This window comes from Pollicipes pollicipes, unplaced genomic scaffold (genome assembly GCF_011947565.3).
Source record: "Pollicipes pollicipes isolate AB1234 unplaced genomic scaffold, Ppol_2.1 Scaffold_2555;HRSCAF=2994_pilon_pilon_pilon, whole genome shotgun sequence".
NCBI classification, from domain to species: Eukaryota; Metazoa; Arthropoda; class Thecostraca; order Pollicipedomorpha; family Pollicipedidae; genus Pollicipes; species Pollicipes pollicipes.
In genome coordinates this window covers 15,151,586-15,179,048 of record NW_023596136.1, presented here as the reverse complement: position 1 = coordinate 15,179,048, position 27,463 = coordinate 15,151,586, and the positions used below count along the sequence as shown (strand labels likewise).

Sequence of the window (27,463 nt, the reverse complement as noted above, 5' to 3'; positions counted from 1 at the left end):
TCCAATGTGACTAGGGATCCAACACAAGACAACTTTCTTTCGAGCTTGATCCAGTTGAGTCAAACGTCCTAAAATATCCTGTACAAGGGGACATGATGGATAAAAAGACCTAAGACTAAGAACACTGCTAAGAGAGTCTGTCAAAATCAGATGTGAAGGTTCGTCACTGACTTCAATGAAACACAACCCCTTGGTGATCGCTACCAACTCCGATGTGAACACCGACGCATGTGGAGGCAAGGAGAACGACCAGATGACGCTGCCGCTCACGAACGCGCAACCCACACCGCCAGAAGTTTTAGATCCGTCCGTGTAAGTAAGTGTGTAATCGTTATATAACGCCATACGCTCAAGTGCCCTCGACCTCATTATATCTGGCAAGACGACATTCTTTTTTCCTTTCGGTCAAAGACGTATCTATTGATGGCGAGATCAAACGCCAGGGAGCGGTGGACAGATGATCTACCCGCTTCAACCTTCGAATGGGAATTTTGCTCTCCCGTAGCAAAGCTTGCATTCGGAGGCCAAAGGTTACAGCATATGCCCGAGGTGCACTGTGACGAAAATGCATGGCAGGCCGTGAAAAAAAATGCGTTACATGCCGGATGGGAGGGGAACTGTCCCAACTTAAGTGCATAACGCATACCGAGCATTTTCCTTCTCGCTGACAAGGGCGGCTCGTGCGATTCTACCATGAGGCTCGTGGCAGGCGATGTGCGGAATGCTCCTGTGATTACGCGTAGGGCGGTATGATGGACAGTGTCCAGGACGCGTTTGGTGGACCCACACGCGCTGTCGTAAATGAAACATGCGTAGTCCAGCTTAGAACGTATGATTGAGCGATACGATAGTAAGAGCGTGCTTCTATCTGCCCCATATGATGTGCGCGAAACACATTTTAGTATGTTCAAGGATTTAAAACAGCGTTCACGTAGCGTCTTAAGATGTGCCTTATATGTTAGTCGGCGGTCAGGGTATACCCCAAGGTATCTAGCCACAGGCTCCGTTGAGATGCGTTGGCCACACAGACGGACAGACATATTGCCACATTGCCGACTACGACAGAAATGCATGGCTACAGTCTTGCTGCTAGAAAACCTGAACCCGTTTATGGTGCCCCACTTCTCGATACGATCCACAGCCAACTGAAGATGGCGCTCCATTGATGAAGCTCTTGCTGCGCTAGTCCAGATGGTAAAGTCGTCAACAAAAAGGGCACGACCTACAGAAAGTGGCAGCCCAACCCCGGCATCGTTTATCATAACGGCGAACAGTGATACGCTCAGGACACCACCTTGCGGCACACCTTTGGATGCTTCAGGGCATCAAATCTTACATTCAGGAGGCAGCATGGGCGCATACCCCACGTGTGCGATTTGTAGACCGGTGATAAGAACGGACTGGCCCTTAAAGCACTGCGAAGTGGTGCTGGAGTCTGATGGTGGAACTGGAAGAGAAAGGATAGAATCCCCATTTTTCGTGTTTCTGTAACTATCAATCTGTCCAGAGGACAGATTAGCGCGGCGCCCGCCGTCTGGCGGCACTTGCACTAGCCGACGCCCTTCGTATTTACGGAGGCTGCAACCTGGGCCGGCGTCGTCCTTGCTCTCGGGGCTGCGGGCAGGCATGTTCAAACCTTTTGATAGAACTTGTGTCACTAATCCATTCTGAAAAATGAACGTTCTCAGGCAAACATGGGGCGGCCTTGTTCTTTTTTTACTCAGTTTGACCCACTCTGCTCAACAATGTTGGGACCCCTTATTTCCTTCCGGACAAGGGGCCCTTTGAGCAAAACACCAGGGGCGCATAATCGTTCCCGGTCAAGGGCTAAAGGGCCATTCTGTCCCATCGCGAAATGTCTTCCGGCTGTCATTCTGGCGACACGGCGCAGGAACTCCTGGTCGATCCGGAGGCCATTCGAAGGATGTATCATATCACTTCGTTCCCCTCCCTGACACGGGAGGCCTTCCGACCCGCGCAGTTGGCCCCACATCAGCACAGGAACCTTCAATGACGCAACACCCCTAGTCGCCGCAGGTGGTCCAATCATTGTCACATAGTCTCCAGTTCCATGCTTTGTTTCTCCAAAGACATGGAGGGCCCATGAACGTAGATTGCAAATGAAGGAAGTCCCACATTTGTATTAACACGGCTAATCCATGTTCGTTTCAAACTGTTCAAGATGCGGTCAGAACTGCCCACTGATACAAAGCTACGTAACATGGTTTTGAACATGCACGCTCGTAAGTCATAACAGTCTCGACGCCCGACGTTGCAGTCTCCAGAGGCCGCACGGCGTCGGCTCTGCGGCTGTGACACTAGGCGATGGCCAATGAGCGAACGAAACAGATGGCGCATCTTGAGGAAGATGGCTGGTTAACTAGGTAAATCGGCATGTATGCTTAATTTAGTCCAAAAGTAAGCCAAACGCAACCTTAATTTGAAAAATGAGGGAGGGTAGTTAACACTGCTGGCCCTCCAACTTGGAAGGTGGTGACCATGCCCCCCCCCCCCCCCCAGCCCCCTGTTCCTACACCCATGCTTGACCGGATGCTAGGGCTGCCGCCGTCTGACGCTGAGCTGGGTCAAGTGCCTCACGCTTCTCGAGGCGTCGCACCCTGCGCGGGGATACTGCTGGAGAAGCGGTGACCCTGGGTGGCAGCGGAGGAGGCGGAGGACCGATCGCTGGCTACGGCCGAGCGCCTGATGGAGTCAGCGCCGGTGGAACTGCCTTGCTCGCTGAAGCAGATCTGAGGTCCGCACCCGACAGCCGGTTGGCTGTCTTGACCTTCTATTGCTTGAGCAGGCGAGCACGCTTGGCCTCGCGAGCACGCCTTTCAGCCTCGTGACGCTATTTATTATTACTACTATTATTATTATTATTATTATCATCACTATCATCATTATTATTGCGAACCTTGGCGAGATCCAGCGAGTGGCTATTCTCACTCCGCGTCAGTACATACCACATAGGTCAACACAGAACATAGAACACGCAACACATGCAAATGAGACGTAACGCCTGCGAAACACATACGGTGTCATAAAATACGCTCTAGATTTTCCAGTGTCCTTCCCACAACCTCATTTATTGCGGTCGGCACTGAAGCTCTTGTGGTTTGCGGCGGAGAAGGCGCTTGCGCCCTCTTACCCGGGGGGGGGGGGGGGGGAGGTGCGGTCCCAGCGGAACTACGGCTTACTCACTGTCTTCCGCCCCTGAAGGCTAAGGTAGCGACCCAGCGGGTATTGACCTGGCCCACACCTCAGAGGGGGTGCGAGGTGCCGACGAGCCGAGGGAAGACAGTGGAGTTGAACCAGGTGAGCTGCAGCCATCTAACTCAAGCAAACTTGGTGCGTGACAGAAAACTTAACTTGTGGCATATGGTACTTTGTCGCGGCTTGATTCATATAAAGCTATCACTTCACGAAGTTTTCTGGGCCATAATTTCCGTCTCTCTGGCGCAGGCTGGGCATGCACGATCAAGAGTTGCGTGAGGCGTCTGGTGTTTGCCACAGTTTATGCACCATGGCCTGTCCTGAGCGCACTGGTCAGTCATGTGCTCCCGCAACACACACTTACCACAGGTAGGCTGATTACGGAACGAGGACGAGTGGGACCGAAAATATGGCACTTAAAGCATCTCACCGGGTTCAAAACAAAAAGGTGCACCTTCACCTTCAGATAACCCACCCTGACCTCAGATGGTGTCAGGACGGTTAAAAGTGAGGAAACAAGGTGTAAACAAGGTGGAACGTGTTTGTGGAAACAACTTCAGCTTACCATAATGCTTACCATAATGTGGCGAGCATCGGTCATTCCGAAATCATCCAGCCCGTCAACAATCTCATCACTGACGTCTTTCCGGCGGTACATTTTATGATGTCTTTTTACGAAGTTGTCGGTTTTGTGAACTTCCACCGTTATCGTGACCGACACGTCCCTCTTGTCTCCCGCGTCCTGAACGAGTGCACAAACCTGCCCGGTGTCATAGCTCGTCTCGCCTCCGTTTTCCAGCCCTTCCTCGCTCTCACCGTCCCTGAGCTTGTCGCAGCGGACAGCCTCTCCAAGTCCACCACAGCCACTTCGCCTTTGAAACGGCGAAAGGGACGACAGTGCCTTCTCGATACTTTGAAGTCAGGACTCGATGGGTAGATGCCGAATCACTACCACCTTTAATGACCTCAGTCCGTCTCCCTTTCAGGGCGCGGGTTTTTTGTTGTTGGAAGTTGTTCTGTACGTACGGTTACAATTCGGCACTGAGGCTCCACACCTACTTCGGAGCCCAACTGAGGTACGGCTGCTCACTCAGAGGAAGACGTGGTAGAACCAGGGTATACCCTGGTGAACGACAAGCCTCCCACACGGCCAGGTGTAACCGGGGAAACCCCTGCCCGTCCTGAACAAGATTCAGCGCCCCCCCCCCCCCCCCCCTTGCACCCTTAAGCTGCCGCAAGCAACCCGGTGTGCCAAGTGGAGACCGGCGGAGAGCATCCGGCATGCAGCGCCGGTAAAAAGCCGCTACGAAGACCCGCAGAGACAAGCAAGACCCCTTGGGTCGCCGCGTCCCGGATATTCTGGAGTGTAGTGGCGCGCCGCGACCGACCCGCACGACGCGTCCCTCTGTCACCAGGCTCCGATCACACTAGGGACGCGGGCGAGCGAGCACGGCAACCCCGACAAGACGATGATGAGGAGCGGTGCGAGTGTACGGCGGCCCCGATAAAACGAGGATGAGTAATGCGAGTGCGGGATGCAGGGATGCGGGTGGCAGGGAGGGGGCGGGACAAGGATCAGAAGCTTACGTAGCGGCGGGGTCGCTGCGCCCCGAAGCAAAAACTCACGCTGCCCATCAGTTATCGAGACTGGGATCTGAGGGAGTGCTAATCCCCACACCAGCCGAGGGCGGTGCCCCTCCGGGCCATTTTATATCTTACATTTTACCTGACGGGACAGGGTCCGCAACACATTGCTAATGAAGGTGCCTTTAGCTGGAAGCATGTGTTACGGGCTTTCTTGATGTGCACCAGCGCGCGTCCCAATCATGCAGCAGTATCATAGATTATAGCGTGCAGCATTCGGTATGCACAGAAATCGTGAGCGATGCTTTTCTTTGTACAGTGAACGGAACATGAGATAAAGAAACACTAAGCCCGTACAAACCTTACAGCTGGATCCCTGAGCTTCCACCTTCAGATTACCATGCCCCGGGTCATGCGTGACCACATCGATCGGTTTTATACACTTCATCCCCAAAATGTTACATGATGCACCCAATGTATTAAACCAGATAAATGTACGTGACAACGGTGTGGAATGCAGTCTAAAAATGTGAAAGTTGGATTCACGAGCGGCATTTCCCAAGATGCGGGAAATCACAACGGAAGACGGCTTTTCACACGCTTCCATTACAGGTCACGACAAGAAAGCAATGCCTCGAGCCCCGATCCGGGGTCAGGTATGCCAAGCTCCGGCTAATCCCCCACACAGACAGCTGCGGGGCTGTGACAGTCTCTCCCCTCCCCCCGCTTCCAGGTCTGCTGGCCGCATCGCGGGGCATTCCCACGGCTGGTAGGTCGGCTTAGGGACGATCAGGGGGCTCTCAGGTCCGGGTCGGCCGCACCGGGCCGGTTTCCGTCGTCCGTGGTGCGCGCGGCTGTGGCCGGTGATCTGCCGAGCCGCGGTCGGCGGCTGGGAGACACTGCGCCCGCTCAGTTATCCTGCTCGGCCGTCGAGTGTAGCTGCCGGTCAGAGACGCACGGCCGTCAGGCCTCGGGTCCGGCCCTGCTGCGCACAGCACCCCGAACGGTACGCCCAACAACACAGCCACCCGCAGCGCTAAAAGTCGTCTTAGTCTTCATTGCTGTGGTTGGCATCCCAACAGCTCGCCAACAGATCAGAAAAGCAGCCAAACAAAACTAGAGGCTTTTGATCGGCAGAACATATCGATCAAAGGTCCGGGAAGTTACAGAAACTGCTAACCTTTGCCGCTAGGCATATTTTGAGACGGTCAACTCGAGACAAACACGTGAAACATTCCGAAACAGTATTTGCCTTCAGCAACGCACGCATGAACTGTTCTCCCACCATGCTGAATAATTTTAGGTATTCAGAACCTCAATTGTCTAAACTGCACGCTAGTATGTCCCAACGCGACGTCCATGACTACGGCACAAGCCAGTTCAGCGCCCTACACACTCTGACAGAGGAGTGCCGTCCCACACATACGCACGGTCCCGACAGCAGAACGGAAGCAAAGACCCACGGGTACTCAATATATCAAGCATCTTATAGCATGAATAAAACTGCGTAAATGTTATGTCCCTAACCGTCAAGGAAATAACTGTATTTCAGTCTAACGTTTAAAACATCTTGGCATTCATGTTCTCCGGATATTACGCATTTGTTTTGTTTTGTCCCACCATCTGCAGCCTCAGGCTTGTCGATTGATTTCAAGACTGCACTAAAACATGTTGCGCGTAAGCCGCGATCAGTACTTTGAACCCAAAATGGGTGCCTTCCGCCACGGTACTTGCATCAACCGTCTGCGGCATATTGTTGTGTTATATATGTGCGTAACTGCTGCGCCCTTCCACGGTTTACTGCGTGCAAGTGAGGTGGCGACGGCATCGGCCGCTTGCAAACAATATTCAGTTAAAAGTGACATGAAGAAACGGATGTGAAGCGGGTGATGCCAAGTCCAACCACCAATAGCTAGCGGGCCATCCGGCTCCGCTGCCCCATCGCCCGGACTGTTCATCGACCCGATGAATAATGCGCGCCCGTCGACCTTCACAGCCACAGCCTCGGACACTCCCTCAACGCCCCGCTGTGCTCCCAGCGGTCCGTCAGACGAAAGCGCGGCGGGTCGGGCTTTTCCGCACACGCCAGGGACCCGTCTGACGGGAAGACTTCGTGGACTTATCGTCCATGTGGATGGCCAGAGATGGCAGAGATCAGAATCCACGTGCACGTGACGGGAACCGCAGACACCAAGTCCAGCCCCCTCCGCCTCCCCGTTGCGGCATGCAACGTTTTGTTGCCAAAACACGTAAACGCCCGACGTACGTGCAACGATTTAAGTTTTGCTGGATGACGTGAATGTAGATTTGAAAAACTTGAACCCACCCCCATTCCGTGCATTTGCCAAATGTCTACAGAAACCCGTTAATAAGGATTGGGTTTCCCAAGCTAATTTCGCAATAGTATGAGGCTTCAGGCAGGATGAATCTTGCATCGCGGTGAAAATGAATTATTTTAAGCGGCCCGGCACGGCCATTACTTCTTCCAGAAGCCGATGTGTTTGCAACCACTGACGCGTGGTTGCCCATACCCTTTGCACGGAAGAGAAGTGCGATTTTTCCAATTTTAAGCTGTAAAATTGCTCGGGATCTACATGCAAACTATTTGGTCAAACATTCATACACAACGAATTTTAAAGCAGCACATTTTGCGAATGCCAAGTGTTAATGAGTGAATGCCACATAAGTGAGCCTCCGCCTCTTCATGTCTCATCAAGAGTCTGACTTTCTAACTCCTTGATCAAACTAAATGATATCGGCTAGCGAAGGTGTTAGTTCACCAGTTTGGTGCTTGGTTCTTCTCCAGGATGACCATTGCTGATTTTGGTGTCTGTCGTCTCGCACCTCCGCTACGCATCTTAATGGCTTTATTTTGCGCGAATGGAACGACACATCCTGATTCCAATAAACGAGTTTAACAACATGTCCCGCATGAAGCAGTGTCTGCTGCTTTTTAGTCCGCCGCCTTTACACTACGACCTGACACGCTGTCATTTACGACAGCGCACTTCCATCGTCACAGAAGCACCACCACTTGTTGCACCCAGGGTCCATGTAACGTGAGAGCCATGGAGCTATCGAAGCGTAAAGAGGGCTTCTAGGGGGATAAGGGGTGTCATATGTACCGGAACAGTATGCCGCTACTTCTGACACATTTAGCTCCAAAAGCACTTTTTGATAGACCAGTAGAGTCGACAACAAGTGAAAACTTTGGCAGCAGCTCGCGCGATTTGCTGTTGTCAGCAATACTACAGATTTGAAAACATATGAAGGAGAAAATAACACCGTCGCATAATATATACTGAACCATTCCACACAGAAACCGGTGAATGGGGGAAAGGGCAAACCGCACCATGCAGAAGTAACATTCTCACGATAACGATTGCTCTTGTCTCGTTACATCCACGGCGTTGTGACCATGCAGCGGGATAACAGAGGTCCCGTCGCGGTCCTTCTACTTGCGGTTAAACTTGTCTGTTGCGAACAGGGCTCCGGCTGGGAGCTGGTACGGAGTTCACCGCGTGACGACTACACTTTCCACCGAGCGGTCCGTTCGTGCTGTAGGCGCCCTTCACGGCCACGGTCACGCTTGAGATTAGAGTGTCGAGGTGGCGACGGGACTGCATTGCACAGGAATGCGCTCCGACCACGGAAGGATTGCTGGCTGGCGTACCAAACACAACTTTTAAGCCCATGCATCCCGGCTCAAAAAATGAGGAATGTGCTGTGGAAACCGAACGTCACGTGTTGACGGATAAGATCATTGGCTGAGTACTTTAGCCTTTACTTTCCTGACTTGCACGCTATTTAGATGGCACAATAAAATTAAGAAGCTGCTATCTGCCAGGATTCTTCGCTTAATACGGAGCTCCACGCTCGGAAAGCGCGCATATATGTGCCTTCGTTGATAGTTTTAAGACATGGCATGCCTAATACTTGTTTTAGCCAAATTTATAAGGATTGCGCATTTCTCATCTGATTCTTTCTGCTGGTTTCCGCACAATTCGAAACAAACGAAAAAACTTTTGAGCAGCCTGATTCCTCTATATCTGCTTTAGAAAATGCGCGCACGTAACAGGCAAACTGGACAGCGTGTACTATGCGCTGCTGGCACCGCTATCACGAGGGCAGACGGAGGACTGCCAGGTCAAGTACAAATACGACACCTCGACCTTTCGATCAGCTTATGGTTCACGTGCAATAGCGGCAAAAAATGAAGCCCCATGACTACCAGGGATCCTGAGTGCACATCACTCAAGCCACGAGCACGTGTTCCAAAACACCTATCTTTGATTAAAAAAAAAAACACATATTTAAGAGTGTTCCACATTTATATGAAACTTTGAGCCGAAAGCCATTTTGAGCCATTTTGAACACCTTTCGGCGCTGTCCATTACCTGCCCTTCTTGAGATCTGAGCCCTTCTAGTTTCTGAGCTACACGCCCGCAAAAACAGGAAGAGCATTTCGGGGGAGCACTTCAAAGTCATCGTGGCACTCAAGACGTAATAATGGCGACATTAAAATCCTGTCATTCCATAAGCCATGCGGCGGTCAAGACCAAGACATATAAAAGTGTCGAGGCGTTCATATCTGGCGTTCGTGAGCAGGATTTCCACATACAATGGCTGTTAATTAGCTCTCAATCAATGTTGTGCAAGGTACGATAACGTAATTCAACCATTACACATTAAGGAGCATATTTACCAAACAGAAAAGGGTGCTGTCTAGAGCAGTGTTTCCCAATTAAAAAAGTAGTTATAAGTGAGCTTGTATCATAATATCTGATGCCTCAATATCTTCAAATGTGAAACATTTCCTTAAACTATCATACATCTCACTGTCGGATGAAGCAATGTTCATTGTGCATTCAGCTTGATTCAAATCCAAAACAAAATAAACTAATCCGAACAGCCTTGGTTTCAATATCATGTAGGTTGTTTTCAGGACTAATTTCGCAGCCAGGCGACACCACCCTGACTTCAAAATGAAATGCTCAAATGCAGCACTTTGTGACCGCAGCGTATTCTGATTCGTGTGGCGGAGTGCGTGTGACTGTTGCAGATGTGAACTTACATGAGCAGCATCCACGGACTATCACGTATCACGCTTCTCTCAAGGCCACATTACGTCGCCAGGCTCGCTAGGTGCTCGGCCCTGACCGGCCTGCTCGCAGGCATCGCAGCGAACGCAGACGCCGTCGGCAACACTACAGCAGCTCAGCTGCTAATGCAAACACCTTTTGTCAGCTTCATGTGACACCAGCAGGCGCCCTTAGAGATAGCCAATTTCCCACAGAGGACCACGAATGACGCCGCCCAGACGCCGAGCGGCCCTCGAGGCAGACAGGGGCGGCTTACCACATTCGCCACATCCAGCCAGTCCCAGAGCGGAGCGGCGGAGGACGGCTGGCGGTCCCAGTTCCAGGTGGTAAAGCGGCGGAACCGCTCCGTCGCCACGTAGGTCGTGCCGTCCGTCCCCTTCTCCTCGCGCGCCACGATGCCTTCGTAGCCAGCCGGCACCTCCACCGTGATACCATCTAGCGGGTGGCCGCGAAACTGACCTTCGAGCACTGGTGGTCAGAGGGACGTCCGAGGGTGACGTAGGTGACGTCTACGGAGGATAGACATCCCGTCCAGAAACGCTGCATACTGATGCCCCTGCTAATACCATCAACTGTTCAGCCGAACTTCAAACAGAAGTCTAGCGATTCCTCAGCCACATTGGGCTGCATTCCAAGTTGGAGTGCTCGTCTCAAAATGCATCTGATATTACACTGCGCGTGGTATCGTTAAGTATCGAGGAACAGCTGTCAATTATCATACGGAACATTACCACGCAAACATTAGCCGCATTCACCGCACTTTTCACTAGCTAGCAACCCGCACCACGCAACTAAAACCGGCCTACCCGAGCCGCATTCACTGCACCTTACACCATCTGGCAACCCGCACCACGCAACTAGGGCGCAAAATGACCACAGTAGTCGGCGCGCCCTAAAACTCCAATCAACAACAACAGCACCACGCAACTAAAACCGGCCTACCCGAGCCATCGCACATCCCTTGGGCACGACAACGCCGTGCACTGCCACCCCTAGCCCCGCCCCCATCCCACCACCAGCGCCGGCGCTCCAGCTCACCTCCCGGCGCCGTCTCGCACACGAGCGGCGTGAAATACACGTCGATGTTGGCGGGGCCGCGGTGCTCGACGCGGCAGGGCAGGTGCTGCACGCGGCAGGTGACGCCCTCGCCGTTCCTCTCCACCGCCGAGCGCGGAACCACCACCGACGACATGGCGGCTAGAGACGGGCTTCGGTCAGGGCACGGCTAGAGACGGGCTTCGGTCAGGGTACGGGCTTCCGTCAGGGCGCGACTAGAGACGGGCTTCGGTCAGGGCGCGGCTAGAGACGGGCTTCAGTCAGGGCGCGGCTACAGACGGGCTTCGGTCAGGGCGCGGCTAGAGACAGGCTTCGGTCAGGGTACGGGCTTCGGTCAGGGCGCGGTTAGAGACGGGCTTCGGTCAGGGCGCGGCTAGAGACGGGCTTCGGTCAGGGCACGGCTAGAGACGTGCCCCAGTCAGGGCGCGGCTAGAGACGGGCTTCGGTCAGGGCGCGGCTAGAGACAGGCTTCGGTCGGGGCACGGCTAGAGACAGGCTTCGGTCGGGGCGCAGCTAGAACAGGGCTCCGGCCAGGCGCGGCGGCCGATCGGCTGGTCCAGCACTGTCCATTACGCGCCGATCAGGTGCGAGTGGGTGGCTCCGTATTATCCTTGTGGTTAAAAAGAAGGCGACTTGTAGCGTCATTTGAAATATACATTCTCGCTTCTTTCTACAACGTATCCGGAAGTGGGGCAAACGCTTGATATGATGACAAGCCACACCATCCAAGCCAGCTTCAAACATTATGCCAATGAAATCACATATGTTCTAAAACGTTTAGCGCTCGAGTGTTCATAGGAAATAAACAATTGCTGTGTGCTCTGAATATATTATGCTGAAAGCAAACAAAAAGCTACACTGCAGATCGCTTCTATAAAACTAACACTTATTTACGAACCTAAATCGCGCTCGCAGCACAAAGGGCACATCGCAAGACGCCCATGACAACCCTTTTGCTCATATCATGCGACTGCTACCAACAAGTTGCACTTCAGCGAGAAACAAAACTCACGACAACAAAGGCAGGCAGGCGATCTTCTCCACCAAACAGCCCCGGTACATAGTGATGGCCTAGGCCTGAGCCATCTCGCTGCAGCTATTTGCACTGTCTTTCCGGGATGCCGAGCCCGTCGAGCTGTTTACTGCAGCTCGGAACTGAATGTGACGGTTTACTTCTGTCAGGTCACACCACGGGCGTCAAGCGCAATATCAGGCACTCTGACGCTTCTAACGGTTCGCCTAGCAGTTTGGCTGGGCGTTCGGTTGAAAACGATTGGCAGTTTTGTCCCTTTTCACGGCCTATACCGCTGGTGAACCTCATCGCTCCTCCCAGCCCATCACCACGGAGCAACCACCCAATATGCCGCTCCGGGGCTCGACACACCGCAAGTTGCTCTGTCGCTCCCGTCGCTCCATCGCACCGTCGCTGCTTTGTCGCTCCCGTCGCGCCATCGCACCGGCGCTGCTCTGTCGCTCCCGTCGCTCCATCGCACCGGCGCTGCTCTGTCGCTCCCGTCGCTCCGTCGCACCGGCGCTGCTCTGTCGCTTCCGTCGCTCCATCGCACCGGGCGCTGCTCTGTCGTTCCCGTGGCTCCATGGCACCAGGAGCTGCTCTGTCGCTCCATCGTACCGGGAACTGCTGTCGCTTCCGTCGCTCCATCGCACCGGAAGTTGCTCTGTCGCTCCATCGCACCGGAAGTTGCTCTTTCGTTCCCATCGCTCCATCACACCCTGAGTCGCTCATTCACTCTCGCATCGCCTGCGATCATCTCGCCGGATCGTCTGGCGCGTGTCCTCCAGAATGGCCTCGTCCCATGGCCCGTAGATGTTGTCCTTGAAGCGCTGGCCACTGACGTACAACATGGGCAGCAGCGGACAGGCCAACAGGTAGGCGGCGGCCAGCAGCACGGCGCCGGCCAGCGTTCGGCAGACCAGCAGCAGCAGCGATGCGTTCGCCTGCGCAGAGGCCAGCAGCAGCAGCGCGGCGCGGCCGTGGCGGCGGCGCACGTGGGCGCGCAGCGGCGGCGGCAGCGCCAGCAGCTGAGCGGCCAGCGTGAGGAAGGCGAACACGTGCCCCGTGCCCGGCAGCCGCGAGGCCAAGCAGAGCGCGCCAAACAGGCCGGCGTTGAGCGAGACGGCGGCTGAGACGCAGGCGGCGCGCGGCCCGTACTCGTGCGTGACCAGATGCAGTAGCATGGCGGCCGCCGCCAGCGCGTACACAGAGTCCGTGCTCACCGAGTCGGTGAGCGTGGCCAGCAATGGTGAGAGCCCGTAGCCGAACACGAGGAACACGGCCGCCAGCCGCAGGTCGGCGGCCAGACTGCGGCGGCCGCCGCCGGCGCGCAGCCAAGCGTACCCGGCCGCCGTGGAGACGGCGATGCCGGCCAGCAGCGGCTCGGGCGGCAGCGAGCCGTCGTCCAGGTGCGCGAAGGCCAGCCCCACCAGCGCCACGCTGGCCATCTGCTGGAGCAGCGCGGCAGCGCCCGATATCGCCTCCCAGCGAGTCCACAGTGTAACGCGCACGTTCTTTTTGAGGTCTTCGAGGAAAGCGTTGGCCACGTAGTTGTCTGGGTACGGCTGGCGCTGGTAAAGGACCTTGCGCCACGGCTGGGTCGGCGCCGGCTCCGCGGGCGCGCCGCACGACATGGCCCGTCTGCAGAGGACAGCGCGGCTCAGAAGGAAGTTAGCTTGACGGCGGTTACGAGTGCTTGTACTCTCTCGGTTGTACATCACGTTTGGGGGCTCCCAGCGCAGCGTTGCAGACGAGATAGCGATACCTCGCAAACATCCCGTCTAAACGACCCAACCTTCGCCAGGGCTGCAGTGCTGATGCTGCCACGTTCCCACTGACAGGAGCCTCTCTAGAACTGTTCGCTCAGTGAAATGTAGCGAGACCTGTGACGGCTGATCCGAACTGTTCTTACACTCGGTCTGGGAGTTCCAACTCAGCCCACGTTAGACCACAGAGCTCGCTTTAACCTCGTTCCCAAAAGCCTTCCGCGCGAAGAAAAAGGACGCTCCGCTGCAACGTCCGCTGATTGTTTTGCGCTGAGCATTGCCGTCACTTTTGCTGGCGGATCGTAAGGAGACTCGTATCACATATGCACAATATGCGTACATCATATATTTTATATGCGTATATGATATACTATATATGATATATCTTATATCATGTATGCGCACATATGCGCAGTCATCAGCTGTCAGCAGCCAGTTCCAAGGCCACCTGAAGCCCGTACAACATCCAGAAAAACCCTGACAGTGACGCTACATTGGTGGGCAATTATACTATACCTTTAAGGATATCGTAAATTCATCTTAAAATCATGTAGGGACAGTTTTGGAATCGGAGCCCCAGCTAACAGGACGATTTGTGTTAAGACTCTAGCAGCCAGTTCTGACACAGCTGAGTGTACACGGCTGCCATATATGCCCACGCTCATCAGCGAGCATACCATGCCCAGCATCATGCAGCCTACACCTGCTACCATCTGCACGAGCCCCTGTATCATGCAAAAGCCATCTGAGAGCAAAGAATATGGTGACCCAAACATCATCACTTAAACACCTGGAACAAATATGCCAGTTACAGCTCATTTCACGAAGCCTGCTCAGTGCAGATCAGTGCAAGACCAGGCTGCAGATAAGATCCAGGTACAGATCAGGATGGATCAGTGTTATCAACATTGAAATGACCACCTCCAGATTCACAGACCCTATCAATAGCCAGGGTGGCAGCTCGGCCAACGCAGCACGGTCCCTGGCCTGACCCGACCTGGCCACTGGCTGCCGCCACGTGGTCTTCTCCCTCAGTGGTTTAACCCAACCCCCGGCCTGCACACAATGCCATGCTTCAGCCCCCCCACTGCCCTATAGAGGCAGTATCCATACTAGCAAGCTTAGGACAGCGCACCATGCAAATAGCTGGCTGTTGGGTGGGCATGTACCAGCCAAAAGGTGCCCATTCACATGTCACAAAAGGTACCCATCACAATGTCACATGCAAAGGCTAGCACACAATTGTTGTGGGATGCAAACAGCCCATTTGAGTTCTGAATAGTCCCTTGCAAGCACAAAAGTGACACTGTCAGTGAATGTCATTGCTTTATTGCAGACATCACCATTAACATCATCTGACCAGTTGCTCCACAAAGCCAGACATTGTGAACAGGGTTATTTGTACAAAGTATTGGAGAAGCCCAAACCCCTATCTGGATGAGAGGAGAGGACATGAGACATCCTGGCCCCCTTTATAATGCTTTGTTCCGCAGGGGCTGAAGTGCTATTGGGGCCTTGTTTGGGGGTAGGGGTGGGGGCTGGGTCAAAGGTGATCATAGGTCAGCACATCAAAAGAGAAGACTGTGATTGCTGTCTTCCCTGGAATTAACCAAGAACACAGGAAAGAGTTCAAAGCTTCACTCTGCCATGGTGTTTGGCATTTTGTATGTTTTTCCATAAAGATACAATGTTAAATTATATATAGTGGGAGGACATAGATTCTAATGTCCTACCTAAAATGATGACTGGACCTACAAAATGTGATAATCAATTTATTTTCAAGAAGGAAGCTTTGACTCCAATTGTACCTATAGGGAGCCTCACAACATTCGGCATACTATCCTCTACAGCAGCGTCTGAAATTTTGGTGTTTCTTGGTGTTTTTCGCCCCAAAGACATTTTAGTCCCCACAAATGTACACTGGAAAGAATACGAAAAATCGTCCTCCGTTTTCAACGTGAGGCGTGAGCCCGTCCCCAAAACTGGCAACGCGCCACACGCACGACTGAAAGAGGCACGCAGTTGGCGGGTTTCGGCTGAATCATTTTTCAACATTGGCAATGGTACACAATCTTTCCTCACAGTGCAGGTACGCACTCAGGTCTGACCCCGCCCACCAGCATCTTTTCAACTCACCTACCGTCTACCGACGACACTCCCCAGCCCACGCGGAAACCAGAACGCCGAACCGCAAACAATCGGCTCTCCTGGCGGGGCGGATAGCCAAGGAGGGGAAATAACACGGGATCAGCTGTCACGACACGATTCAACTTTTCTGGATTACACAATGAAATTGACATGAAAACAAATGACGTCATAGTAAGCCATGCATTTATAGATATATAAATACATACATAAACATAACACTGATTTAGCGCATATGGAGGAAAAAAGCGATTCAGACGTTACATACGTGTTTGCTATCAAATTTTCATGTCAAACTATCAGAATGGAAAATTATATGCAACATATCACAATGACGTCACAAAGCATCCTAACCACTCGTGCGGACACGCATAATCATGTGCTCCGAGGTCTGGCTCTTGGGGAGGATTTAGCATTGGGGAGAATGCGTATTTTCCACCAAGAAATCCGAGCTGAATACGCCACGAAAACGCACAAGAGGGTTATGGAAGGAAAGAACGTAATTCTTTTCATCAACCTACGGAGCGGCCTTATCAAACTTTCATGTGAGTGTAAAGTTACATAGATATGCCTTGTTCTCCCTTGGGCAGACCTATTGGTTTTGAAGTTAAATAATTTTGAAGATTTGTTGAATTTGCCTTTTTATTTAAGGTGGGTTTTGCCAATGGATAATTTCTAAGAATTCAGCAAAGTCCTAAACAAGCAGCATTAAAAGAGAATGGAAGCCGTAATTGGGGTCGTTTCTGTCGTTGAAGACTGCTCCCCTGTGCGGTCGTCTCCCGGGAACGGAGCCGTGGTTCGGGGCCGTGCAGTGCAGTCGCAGAGTGGTGGTGATTGGGGTTTACGGCCTTTTTCCTGTTACGCCTGGGTTGGCTGCGTTACCGTGCCCGAGTCGTTTCGTGTTTGGGTCGTGTACGGGTCGTGTTTCTCGAACTGTTTGCGTCTGGACGACTCGCCGCGCAGGCTGGCCGGCTCTTATCAGTCGGCGTCCCCCTCTGTTCCCCGCAATGGGCAAGCAGCTCTTGGCCTACCTTGGGGCTCAGGCGGCGCCTGTGTGACTTGGTCCGTGTTCACGTACAGTCGACAGCGCCAGGCGCCATGTGGAGATCCATATCGGTGAGTACCTAGCGACAAGTGATTCCTGACGTGGAACGTGTGCTCGTGCAAAGGCTGCAATAGCTACTTAGTACGTTCCTATTTTTTGGGATCTAGGTTGCTGTATATTCTTAACAGTTACGAGGTATCTTTCATTTTGGCGGTGCTTGGACTGCCACGGTCATTTTGCAATTTATATTTTATGTGTCCTGGTTTTTCATAAATCCTCGGTGTTCTTTACCTTCCGGCCGACAATGTTTGCGGAGGGAAGAGCGTCGGCTTAGGTCTGTAATGAGGGCCGGCTAATCAGCGGACGACACGTCTACGCACATATATATATATATATATATATATATATATATATATATATATATATATATATATATACATATATATATATATATATATATATATATGTGTGTGTATATATATATGTATATATATATATATATATATATATATATATATATATATATATATATATATACCTAATTTAGCTCGAAACAGTTTTAAAATGGTGTCCTCGAATGATTGCATCGGAGAAAACCATACTGACCCGTTTGAAACGGGCAGATAATGCTGACGGTCGAATCATAAAAAGTTAGTCTATGCTTATCATCGGTCATGATATTTCGGAGTGAACTTAACTGTTCCTCAATCATTCGGAACCATTTGCAAAAGTTTTTAAGTGCAGCAAAGTTTGGTCATGCAGTGAAATTTGAACTTCATTGCAGGCGGAGTAAGGTTTGGTAAGGTTACAAAGACGTTTGGTTGGAAAAGTGATTTATCGACTTGCGCTACCAGCGGACACATGACCGGAGAAACGTGTCAGAAAGGTGGGGGTGGCCCAAACTGATTTTGTACTCGAACGATTCGTGCTGAACATTCTCGGAACGGGGGGGGAGGGACAACACCCATGTAACCGCCGTTCCCTAACCTTTGGGACAAAACACCTTTTTATTGATTCCCACGTCCGAAGTCTGTTGTTTTCTCTGCTACGTCATGTACAACAACCATATTTGATTTTTTTAGGGAAACACTCCCTTTATGGTACACACATAACTGCTCTCAAGCGTTGTTGCAGACTTGCAGGCGGTTAAGTATTGCGTCGATCTGAAGCTGAAGTAATATATATATATATATATATATATATATATATATATATATATATATGTATATGTATGTACATATTACTACATGCTTTAATGATAGATTACATTCATGCGCTTTTCATTATTCAGTGAGGAACCGCAAACATATACAGATATAAGAAGCCATTAACCCGTAGAGTTGAATGATGTTGATAAGACAATAGTACCTTATTCCTCGCAGAAAAACCAGGACAATGGAGATATAGTTCGGTTGAAATTTCGCCACCATGTCTCTATTGAAACAATGGCAGAAGTTTGCTACCGCTCTTGTTTTTTAATTGCTATTGCTATTGCTATTTGAAGGTTGCTTCTGCTATCGCTTCGATGAAGTACCTTGCCGAAATATCAACCGAACCATTGTCCCCATATATCCCCATTGTCCAGGTTTTTTTCCGAGGAATAAGGCCAATCCTCTGTCTTATCTATGTGAGTAATGTTCCTCGCTAATGCACTTAACAACACGTAATTCTGAATGATGTTGAACGATGATGAAATCATTTTAAAAATGTTCAGAAAACAAATGCTGGATATTAGGCACAAATCCACAGCGTACGTTCAGGCTGACCCAATACCTACCCGCTGTGAGCATGGCACAAGGTTCGCATGCAGCTACATGTGAATGTCATGAAACGTGTCTTTGTTCTAAAAATCTAGCATAATAGTCACACATGACATGAGAAAGAAGCCATCACATTTGGGACGGGGAAATCAATCACGTTGTGCCGTTTGGGCTGTTAACGTACAAACGTGAGATCTCTACGTTTCATGGCACTCCGCCCCCCACCCCCCTTCCAAAATTTTTGACATTTACCCCATGGCAACCAATGAAAAATTAAATGCAAAATGAGTATGGGTGACACCTTTTTTGAGCCGTTCCTCTGCCTAGGTCTCGGCACGCAGCGCCAGTCCACATATTACCTTTCCAGCCAAGCACTTCCATTTATCTTCCGGCCGTCTGATGTGAAATCTCGAATTTCACTGCATGGCATAGCTGTTCCGCATTTATAAACTACTGCAAGGTGCTCCAGATGATTCCTGGACACAACGTCATTGAGCTAAGTCCACTCCGAGTTACCAATATAGCCATATAGGTGATAGCCATGAACGGACTCTTTACGTTTCGGCCGCCAGCACCATGCACCCATTTCAAACGTGTCAGTATAGTTTCGATCGGTGCAACGACTCGTGGACATTATTATAAAGCTGTAAAGAGTCTGTTAAAAATGGCATCTGAAATATTCTAGCCCCGGGAAGCTTTTCACGGGCAGTACCACGGCCTCCAGGCCAAATAACCAGAGCCTGCGTTAGGGTCTACGCAATACCAACACCAGCCTTCGAGCGTGAAACACGGTGTGTCTGCGGCTAACTGTATTTACCATGAAAGGCATGTTTACGTGAAAAATCAAGTGCAACGGTCACATATGACACGTTGAAAGGAAGCACACATCCCAACGAGCGCACAAGAGAAGCAGAGTTAACAATGTGGCCGGTGATAGGTATGAGCTGACTCTACGATTCGGCCGTCAGCATTATCTGCCGATTTCAAGCGTGTCAGTTTAGCTTCCATTAATGAAATCACTCGTCGACACTATTCCAAAACTGTCTGAATGGCAATTCATATATTCTTATTGGCGGGTTATTCCCGGGGACCAGCGCTGCTGCTAACTGAGCAAATAGGAGCAGCGTGCCATGTGCCCAGTCGTCCGACGAAACACCTAACAGCCTGCCAGCCGAAACTCGTTTGTTTTCGCTATACAGTGTACCATAGAACGTGTGTTCATCTGAACATTCATGTATCATGGTCAGGACCCTGAAAGCATTGTAGCCGCGATGGATTATTCCTCGGGGCCCACCATGACCTGTTGGGCACAAAGCCACAGCGTGCGTTAAGGCCAACGCAATACCTAACCGCCTGCAAGCCTGATACAAGGCTTGTGTGCGGTTATGTGTATATACCATACAACGCGTTGGTCACACATTACAAAACGGAGAAAATGCTACGTCAGTACAGGAAAATGAATAAGGAAGTCCACTTCCGACCGGTAGCGCCCGTCGCCAAATCACCATTTTGAACCAATACTCATTTCCATTACGACCGCCTGCCATGAAATGTCCAATTTGACTCCATGACCTAACTTTGCTACATTTAGAAAGTACTGGAAATCCAAATGATTCGTGAAAAAACTTGCATTGAAATCTGTCCACTCGATGTTACCAATAGTGACCGTTGATAGACATAAGCGGACTCCTCACGCTTCGGCCGCTACCATTGTCTGGCCATTTCAAACGTGCCAGCATAGTTTAAATCGATGATATCACTAGCAACATCATTTCAAAACCATGCATACAATTCCGCTATCATCATGGAGACGGTGGAGACGGTCCTTCATGAACAAAATGTCATTCGGGCGTACCCACTCGGAGTTACTAACAGGGCCGATGCTAGGCGTAAAGCGAACTCTTTACGTTTCGGCCGCCAGTATCATTTGTCCATTTCAAACGTGTCAATATAGCTTCCATCGGTGCAACGACTAGCTGACATCATTCTAAAGCTGTTTAAAAAGGGCATCTCAAATATTCTAGCCTCGGTTAGCTTTTCACGGGCAGCACCACGGCCTACTGGGCACATAGCCAGGGCTTGCGTTCAGGCCTGAACAATACCCACACGCCTGCGAGCGAGAAACACGGTGTGCATGCGGCTAAATGTGTATGCCATGAAAGGTACCTTTACCTGAAGAATCAAGTCCAATGGTCACACATGACACGTGGAAAAGCGTACTTATCCCAACCAGCACACGATGCAACAAGAGTTACCAATAGGGCCGGTGATAGGCTTAAAACACAGCTCTTTACGTATCGGCCGACAGCATGGTCTGTCCACATCAAACACTTTCTTGTCCATATCAAACACTTTCTTAAAATGTTGTCGCTGATAGTTGCATCGATTGAAAGTAAATTGGCACGTTTGAAATGGGTGTATAACCCTGACGGCAGAAAGGTAAAAATTACGATTATGCGCATCAACGGTCATACTATTGACTCGAAGTGGACTCACCTAAAAGGCATTTTGTTCAGGAATAATTTCGAACACTTTGCAGTCGTTTCCAAACGCAGCAAAGCAACGCCACGCATTGCAATTGGAGAGTTCATAGCAGACGGCCGGAAGGTAAATTAAAGAGTTGGGCTGCAAATGTAATACAAAATCTGGCGTTGGCACCCGAAACATAGACGGAGGAACGTCTCAGAAAGTAAGGGAGCTCATATTCATATTGAAGTCGATTCTTCCCATCCATTGTCATAACGTTAATGCTCTACATACATTCTCAGAGTGTCTAATGGTGAGGGTGCCATAACACTCACGGAACCCGCGTTTCAAGTCTAGGAGGAACCATTGCCGTCTAAACCATGTCAAAATGATGTCCACCACTGGTTAAACCCATGGACACTATTTTGGAATGTTTGTTAAAGACCGATAACGCCGGTAACCGAAAACGTTGAGCCAGTTCATGTCTTTTTCCGGCCCCATTGGCAGCTCAGTGTGGACATGCCTGAATGCGGTTTGTTCATGGATTACTTGGACCTTCTTGCAGTAGTTTCTTGAGGAAGCCTGCTGGGAAAGGTGGTTTTCTGCCATTATCAGGTTTCACAGTGATACGAAACGAAGACCATAACTCGTGTCACGTGACGTCATGAGCAGAAGGTAAAACGCAGCCTATTTTTTCTTCATTTAGTTTCAAATGGCACAATAATGTAAACCACGAGTACATAGGTAGATGCACGTACACCATAACAATCTCCCGGAACGTCGTGAGCAGCGGGAAAATACAGCCCGAAAAACGTGTCCCACTGATAGTTTTCAACTGATGACAGATTCATTCGTACCAGTGACGTCATCAGTGGGATGAAGGACACGTGTTATTACGAATACCCGCTTGGTTTTCAATGTTGCCATCATAAGTGGCTTGTGAATCCTTGTGATATTGTGAGAAGTAAAAGAAGTTCGTTTTTTACATTTCTACCAGTGACGTCATGAGTAGCACAATACCTGTCATTGAGATGATTTACCCAGCCTGGCGACGTTTCGTCAGCTGCTTAGCCGGCCCTCATTACAGACCTAAGCCGACGCTCTTCCCTCCACAAACATTGTCGGCCGGAAGGTAAAGAACACCAAATCCTCTGTCCTTCAGTGTTAAAAAATAGTATTTTTCATTTTGCAAATGAATTTCTTAAAACTTACGTCAATTAGTGGCTAATTCGCTTGTGATATGTCAACCTGTAAAAATCCATCCACAGCTGGGATGCTTACATGATTTGAGTGCACTCAACCCAGAACATTTGTGTAGTTGTGTACGTACAGGGTCAGGGCAAATTGTACAAATTGTTTGACTTAGATTTACTTTCAGAAATTTTTATGCCAGTGCTGCTCAAAAGTAATTCAGACATTTAGGATACAATAACAACTGGTGAAGGTTTGTGATTAAAATGCAGATTGTTAACCTGTTTTAAGTTCTTCAGATTTTGCTTTGCTGAACAGACCTGCTGGTAAACTTCAACGCCCTACTGGAATTCTGAGGTAAGTTTTACTGGAATATACTCAGCATCTATAGTGTGTGCATACTGATGGCTGCTGGTTATATACTTTCTAGTGTGCCATGTTGCTTAAGTGTAGTATAGCTGCTATATGCCACCTGATATGGTGGGTCTTGTCACAGGTTTTGTCTGTATTGAGGAGTTTTTGAACAGGCCTGTGTGTGTGTGTGTGTGTGTGTGTGTGTGTGTGTGTGTGTGTGTGTGTGTGTGTGTGTGTGTGTGTGTGTGTGTGTGTGTGTGTGTGTGTGTGTGTGTGTGTGTGTGCGCGTGCGTGCGTGCGTGCGTGCGTGCGTGCGTGCGTGCGTGCGTGCGCGCATTGTGTGTGCATTGTGCGTGCATGCATGTATGCATGTGTGTTTGCATGTGTGTCTGCATTCAATTTTAATCCATGAATCTGTTGTATTGTTTTTTAGCTACCTTCCTGGATCCTGTTTCATTCTCTTTGTGCAAGACTTACGCTTCAAGATTCGTAATCACGGTACTAAGTTTCTTATATCTGAGGTATCAATTATATCTCAATATAAATCTGGGCATCACCAGGGATGTGGTCGCTATTAGGCTTGCCATGAAATATCGACTAAGTGCTCAACCATCTACGATTCGTGCGCTCTAATCCGGTTGGATGGGTCTGTATTGCATTAATTTTACGAGTTGAGCAGCCTTAGTTGTACAAAGTTACATCACGTATAACTATATCATCACACAAGTTTATGTAAAGCATAACAATGGATGATTGCTAAATATGACGTACCACTGTAGTGTTGCAACGTGGAGTGCTGCTTGCAATGTGCGACGTTTTTGCAGTACTGCAGTTACGCATGGTTTTATCTCGGAGGGCTTCTGCTTACGAGTAGGCTGGATGTGATTCTGGGGCGCTATTTGGCTTTGTACGGTCGTTAATCGTTTTTGCAATATGTAGCAACCCTTTGCAATGATTTCTCAAATCATCTTTATAGAAGCTTCCGTGCGTTGTGTGAACAATGGAGGTGGTGCTAGGGATATATATCGCTTTATTAACCCCCAGACGGTGTTGCAACGTCCTGTAGTTTTCAAGTAATTGCACAATTTCACCATTGATTGGCTTCATGTTTCCGGGGGGCTGTTTGCGATAATCACAGGGTTCATTGATACTTATTTTGCATTATGAATGGCTGCAATATTCTGCAACATTTGCAACTATTATTAATTTGGTTTCTGGACCATTTGCACTTTGCGAAGTCGGCGACGGTGTTTGTTTCGTTTCTTGTGTGAGATGAGCAATGAGCTGCACCCGCGCTGTCCATGTGTGAGGATGAACAATTCCTTGAGAGACATTTAGGTGATGTCACATCACTGCTCCGGGTGGAGGTTGAGCTAGGGAAATGATACTGGGAGAAGTCTGTTGAGTGGTCCCCGCTGTACCCGCCCGACATGACTTGGGTTACGTTACGGCCAGCAGAGAATGTCGCCTACTCTCCCCTAGTTTGTCTTTGGCTTAAACATTACTTGATTTGAGCTGGAGTTTAAAGCCCATCCCTTGTCTCTGATGAGCTCTCGTTGTTCCCATTGGCCCTTATCATTTATTGCTTTGTTTTCTGTTCTGCTCATTCATCCCACAATCACCATATGCTACAACTATTCATCGTATTCCCAATTAACTTCGCCCCATCCCGCGAGTCACATCTCCCACGTCCTGGAGGCAAAGTTCCTGTTTTATGAGGGCCACTATGACTGGCGACCCCTTCCTCTCGACGAGATGAATTCTGTTCTGACAGTCCAAAGTCCGGTCTCCTCGATCCGTAAAGTTAGCAGTGTCGGCGGACACTATGGGCATGGAGGCCCTGCTTACATTGTTGTCTTTGGCCTCACGTGCCCGATAAGTTGTTAGTTGATCCAGAGTGTTTCGTCGGCATATCCCCGACAAAATGACAGCATGGGGAAAATGCTTTGTTGCCTATTTTGCATACATGCCTGGTTTATTTGTTCACGAATAAGTGCTCCTAAGAGCAGCTCGTTGGCTCTGACTAACTTAAACGTGGAAACAAGATACAAAAGTTAAGCAGCGCCGAATCGTTGGCTGGCAGCCCTTACCGTGTCAACCACATGGCGAGTGTTTGATGTGTTTGAGTGTTTGTCACTCAAGTGGTCAGCACCCTGTCATATGCTGGTTAGGCAAGTCATCAGACTAGTGGAACGGAGATCCAGGCATTGATTCACATACCTATGTCATGAAGCCTGGCCCTGATTCACGCTGTTCCATAACGCCGGCTGATGTTGGTGGTAGTAGACGTTGTAGAGAGCAGGGAGTCAGTACGATCCCCTGCCTTTTCCAAGCTAAGAAGGAGAGAGTCTCGCGGAACTGAACTCAAGTGGATTGCTCTCAATGAGTTTTAGAGATTGGCAATCACTTATTTGTTGTTAGGTCAATGATTGATCTCACTATGCCCAGTCAAAGGTCAAATTTCCCCGAAAGGCTCACTTTTCCAGCTGTGCATACCGACATTTATGAAGCCAGTTCATGCAACGGCACGAAATGACACATGCATTTTGTATAACACTGGATGTAGTGCAGTTAACATGCAGTTTGGTGCATTATGAGCACATGTTCATGGGGGTGAGCTCCGTTGATGTAACGGTGTCGGGCCGCCGCGTGCGATCGACGAATACGTGAGTTGCAGCCTGCTGCCAGTGCCGGGCGTGAATCGGCGTGCTACCTTCCTAAAAAAATGTCACTGCTTGGAAAGGCAAGAGGCACATTGGTATGTCAAAATACGCACAATAAAACCACCATAGACTACCGAGAATATGAATGCAATCTCACGGTATGCCGGAGAGATACTCTCAGAAAACCCAGGGGAAACCCTCCTCCCCCTGTCAGGGCGAGCGTTAGCCCGACTATGAGGTGGAACCCGAAACAACAGTAAAGGTGCCCCAGAAACCAAGCCAACAACGGGTATTATCTTGCTGGTGTCAGAATGAAATTCGTTAAATCTGGGATTTTTTCCGAAATCTAGGCAGGGTAAGAGGTTGGCAGGCATTTCAATCAGAGCACTGCCTTATACCCCAAGCTGAAATGCCAACGCCGAGACTAAAACATTGGTGACACTACTGGGAGGAACTCCACATATCACGCCCTGATCCCTCGACAATTGAGTTGAACCGGACATCACCTTCCCCAACCGCCGAATCTGCGGTCGGAAGCGGGTGCGTGGTTTGCCTCCCCGTCCTCCCTATCGGGCGCAACTCTACCACATTTGCAATCGGAAATGGAAAGCATATGCTCTTCTGCCGCATGATATTTCTACCTTACCTATATTTTCTTGCATACAATGCTTACATACTTCATGCGTGCGTACTTTTGTCTTAAAACCACGAAATGAGGTGTGGTGGCGCCACCTATACCCATGACAACTCTCGCGATATAAAAGGACGGCAACGTGGTGCTTGGCCGCGACAGGACGTGGTGCATCGTAGAACGTGGACAGGAGAAAGCGAATACACGAAGGTGCGGCATTAAAGTCAATTCTGAAGTCGCTTTCTTATGTCGCAATACCCAACATGATTGGTTACCAGGACACCCATGGGACATACATGGACATGGACATACCATGACGCCCATTCTTACGCGCATGGACAGATGACCCGGATTCTGCCCGCACCGCCTACGCGTGGTAGGGCGAGGCAATGCCGGTGCAACAGAAGTGCTCGAATTTTGCAGGCTTTGCTACACTGCTCAAATTTCTGTGGCTGCGGCGGATGAGGGATGTGAGCATATGCAATGTATGTTTGATGGCCGAAGAGTGCGTAAAGTGAGACTTTCGTCTCATTTCAGAATGAAACTATCCATATAAGGCGGCTGTATATAGTCTCTTTATACCACAATGCATCCACCATAATCGGAAAGCAATGGATCGTGTCAAAACCTTTGAAAATTAAAATAGTTACGATCTCGCACCGGCGACGATGTCCGCAGCACACTACATCGTCACGATATGGCGCTGATTGGTCGTGGGTAGACGAGTCAGCTGACCGGTCGACCAATCAGTTGAGCATAGGACAAAATTCCCTGCCACGTTAGTAAGGAAAAGGTTAGGTTGGGTAAGTTGTGAGATGCGCTTGCGAGGAACATTGTTCGCATAGATAAGACTGAAAAGACCTAGCTCATCGGAAAAGCGACTATGCAAATTTAGAGTGTTGATACTTTGGCAGCATGCCTTTGTCGAAACAATAGCAGAGGTGCTAATGTTTCCGAGTTATCATATAGGCGTTGTTTCGATAATTTTCCGAGGAAGAAAGCTATTACTTACATCTAATTTAAGCTGGCCAGGGTGGGATCCCGGGAAATTGTTGGTTTGATTAGATTTGTGACATCATTGGGTATTTATATTCAGTTCAACAGCAAGGAGTATGTATCATTCAACAGAGATTGTGTATTACATTCAGCAGAGCATGTGTTACATTTGGCATTTTATGCCTTACGTTCAGCAGAACATGTATTACCTTCAGCAGCATTTTATATACATTGCGTTATAGTTGTTCATGCATATTGCATTAGTGTAATTTATATAAAAGATTATATTTCAGACAGTTGGAAACTTTCAAAATTATGAGCTGATTTGCAAGTTTTGTGGTTATGAATGTGCCTAGCCAGTCTTTCCGTGCTTGGCATCTGCTGTCACTCTTACCACACAATGGTCCCAAAATGTCAGCTGTGGATATAGTGTAAATTTGCTAGGAAAATATCTTGCTCTCTCTGCAAGCTGTGAT

At 49.8% G+C, this 27,463-nt stretch overlaps 2 protein-coding genes across 2 annotated transcripts; both read right to left on the bottom strand.

Moving 5' to 3' along the window:
- Window positions 1-5,258: 5,258 nt before the first annotated feature.
- LOC119110618 (ribonuclease H2 subunit C) lies at window positions 5,259-15,962 on the bottom strand. Its single transcript, XM_037234514.1, has 4 exons — window positions 15,873-15,962; window positions 10,941-11,099; window positions 10,159-10,370; window positions 5,259-5,739 (listed from the first exon to the last, which is right to left on the bottom strand). Exons 2-4 carry the CDS (start codon window positions 11,092-11,094, stop codon window positions 5,710-5,712), a joined length of 396 nt encoding a protein of 131 aa, XP_037090409.1. The 5' UTR covers window positions 11,095-11,099; window positions 15,873-15,962; the 3' UTR covers window positions 5,259-5,709.
- Window positions 12,401-15,937, bottom strand: LOC119110609 (phosphatidylinositol N-acetylglucosaminyltransferase subunit C-like). Its single transcript, XM_037234501.1, has 2 exons — window positions 15,877-15,937; window positions 12,401-13,611 (listed from the first exon to the last, which is right to left on the bottom strand). Exon 2 carries the CDS (start codon window positions 13,602-13,604, stop codon window positions 12,699-12,701), a length of 906 nt encoding a protein of 301 aa, XP_037090396.1. The 5' UTR covers window positions 13,605-13,611; window positions 15,877-15,937; the 3' UTR covers window positions 12,401-12,698.
- Window positions 15,963-27,463: the final 11,501 nt, after the last annotated feature.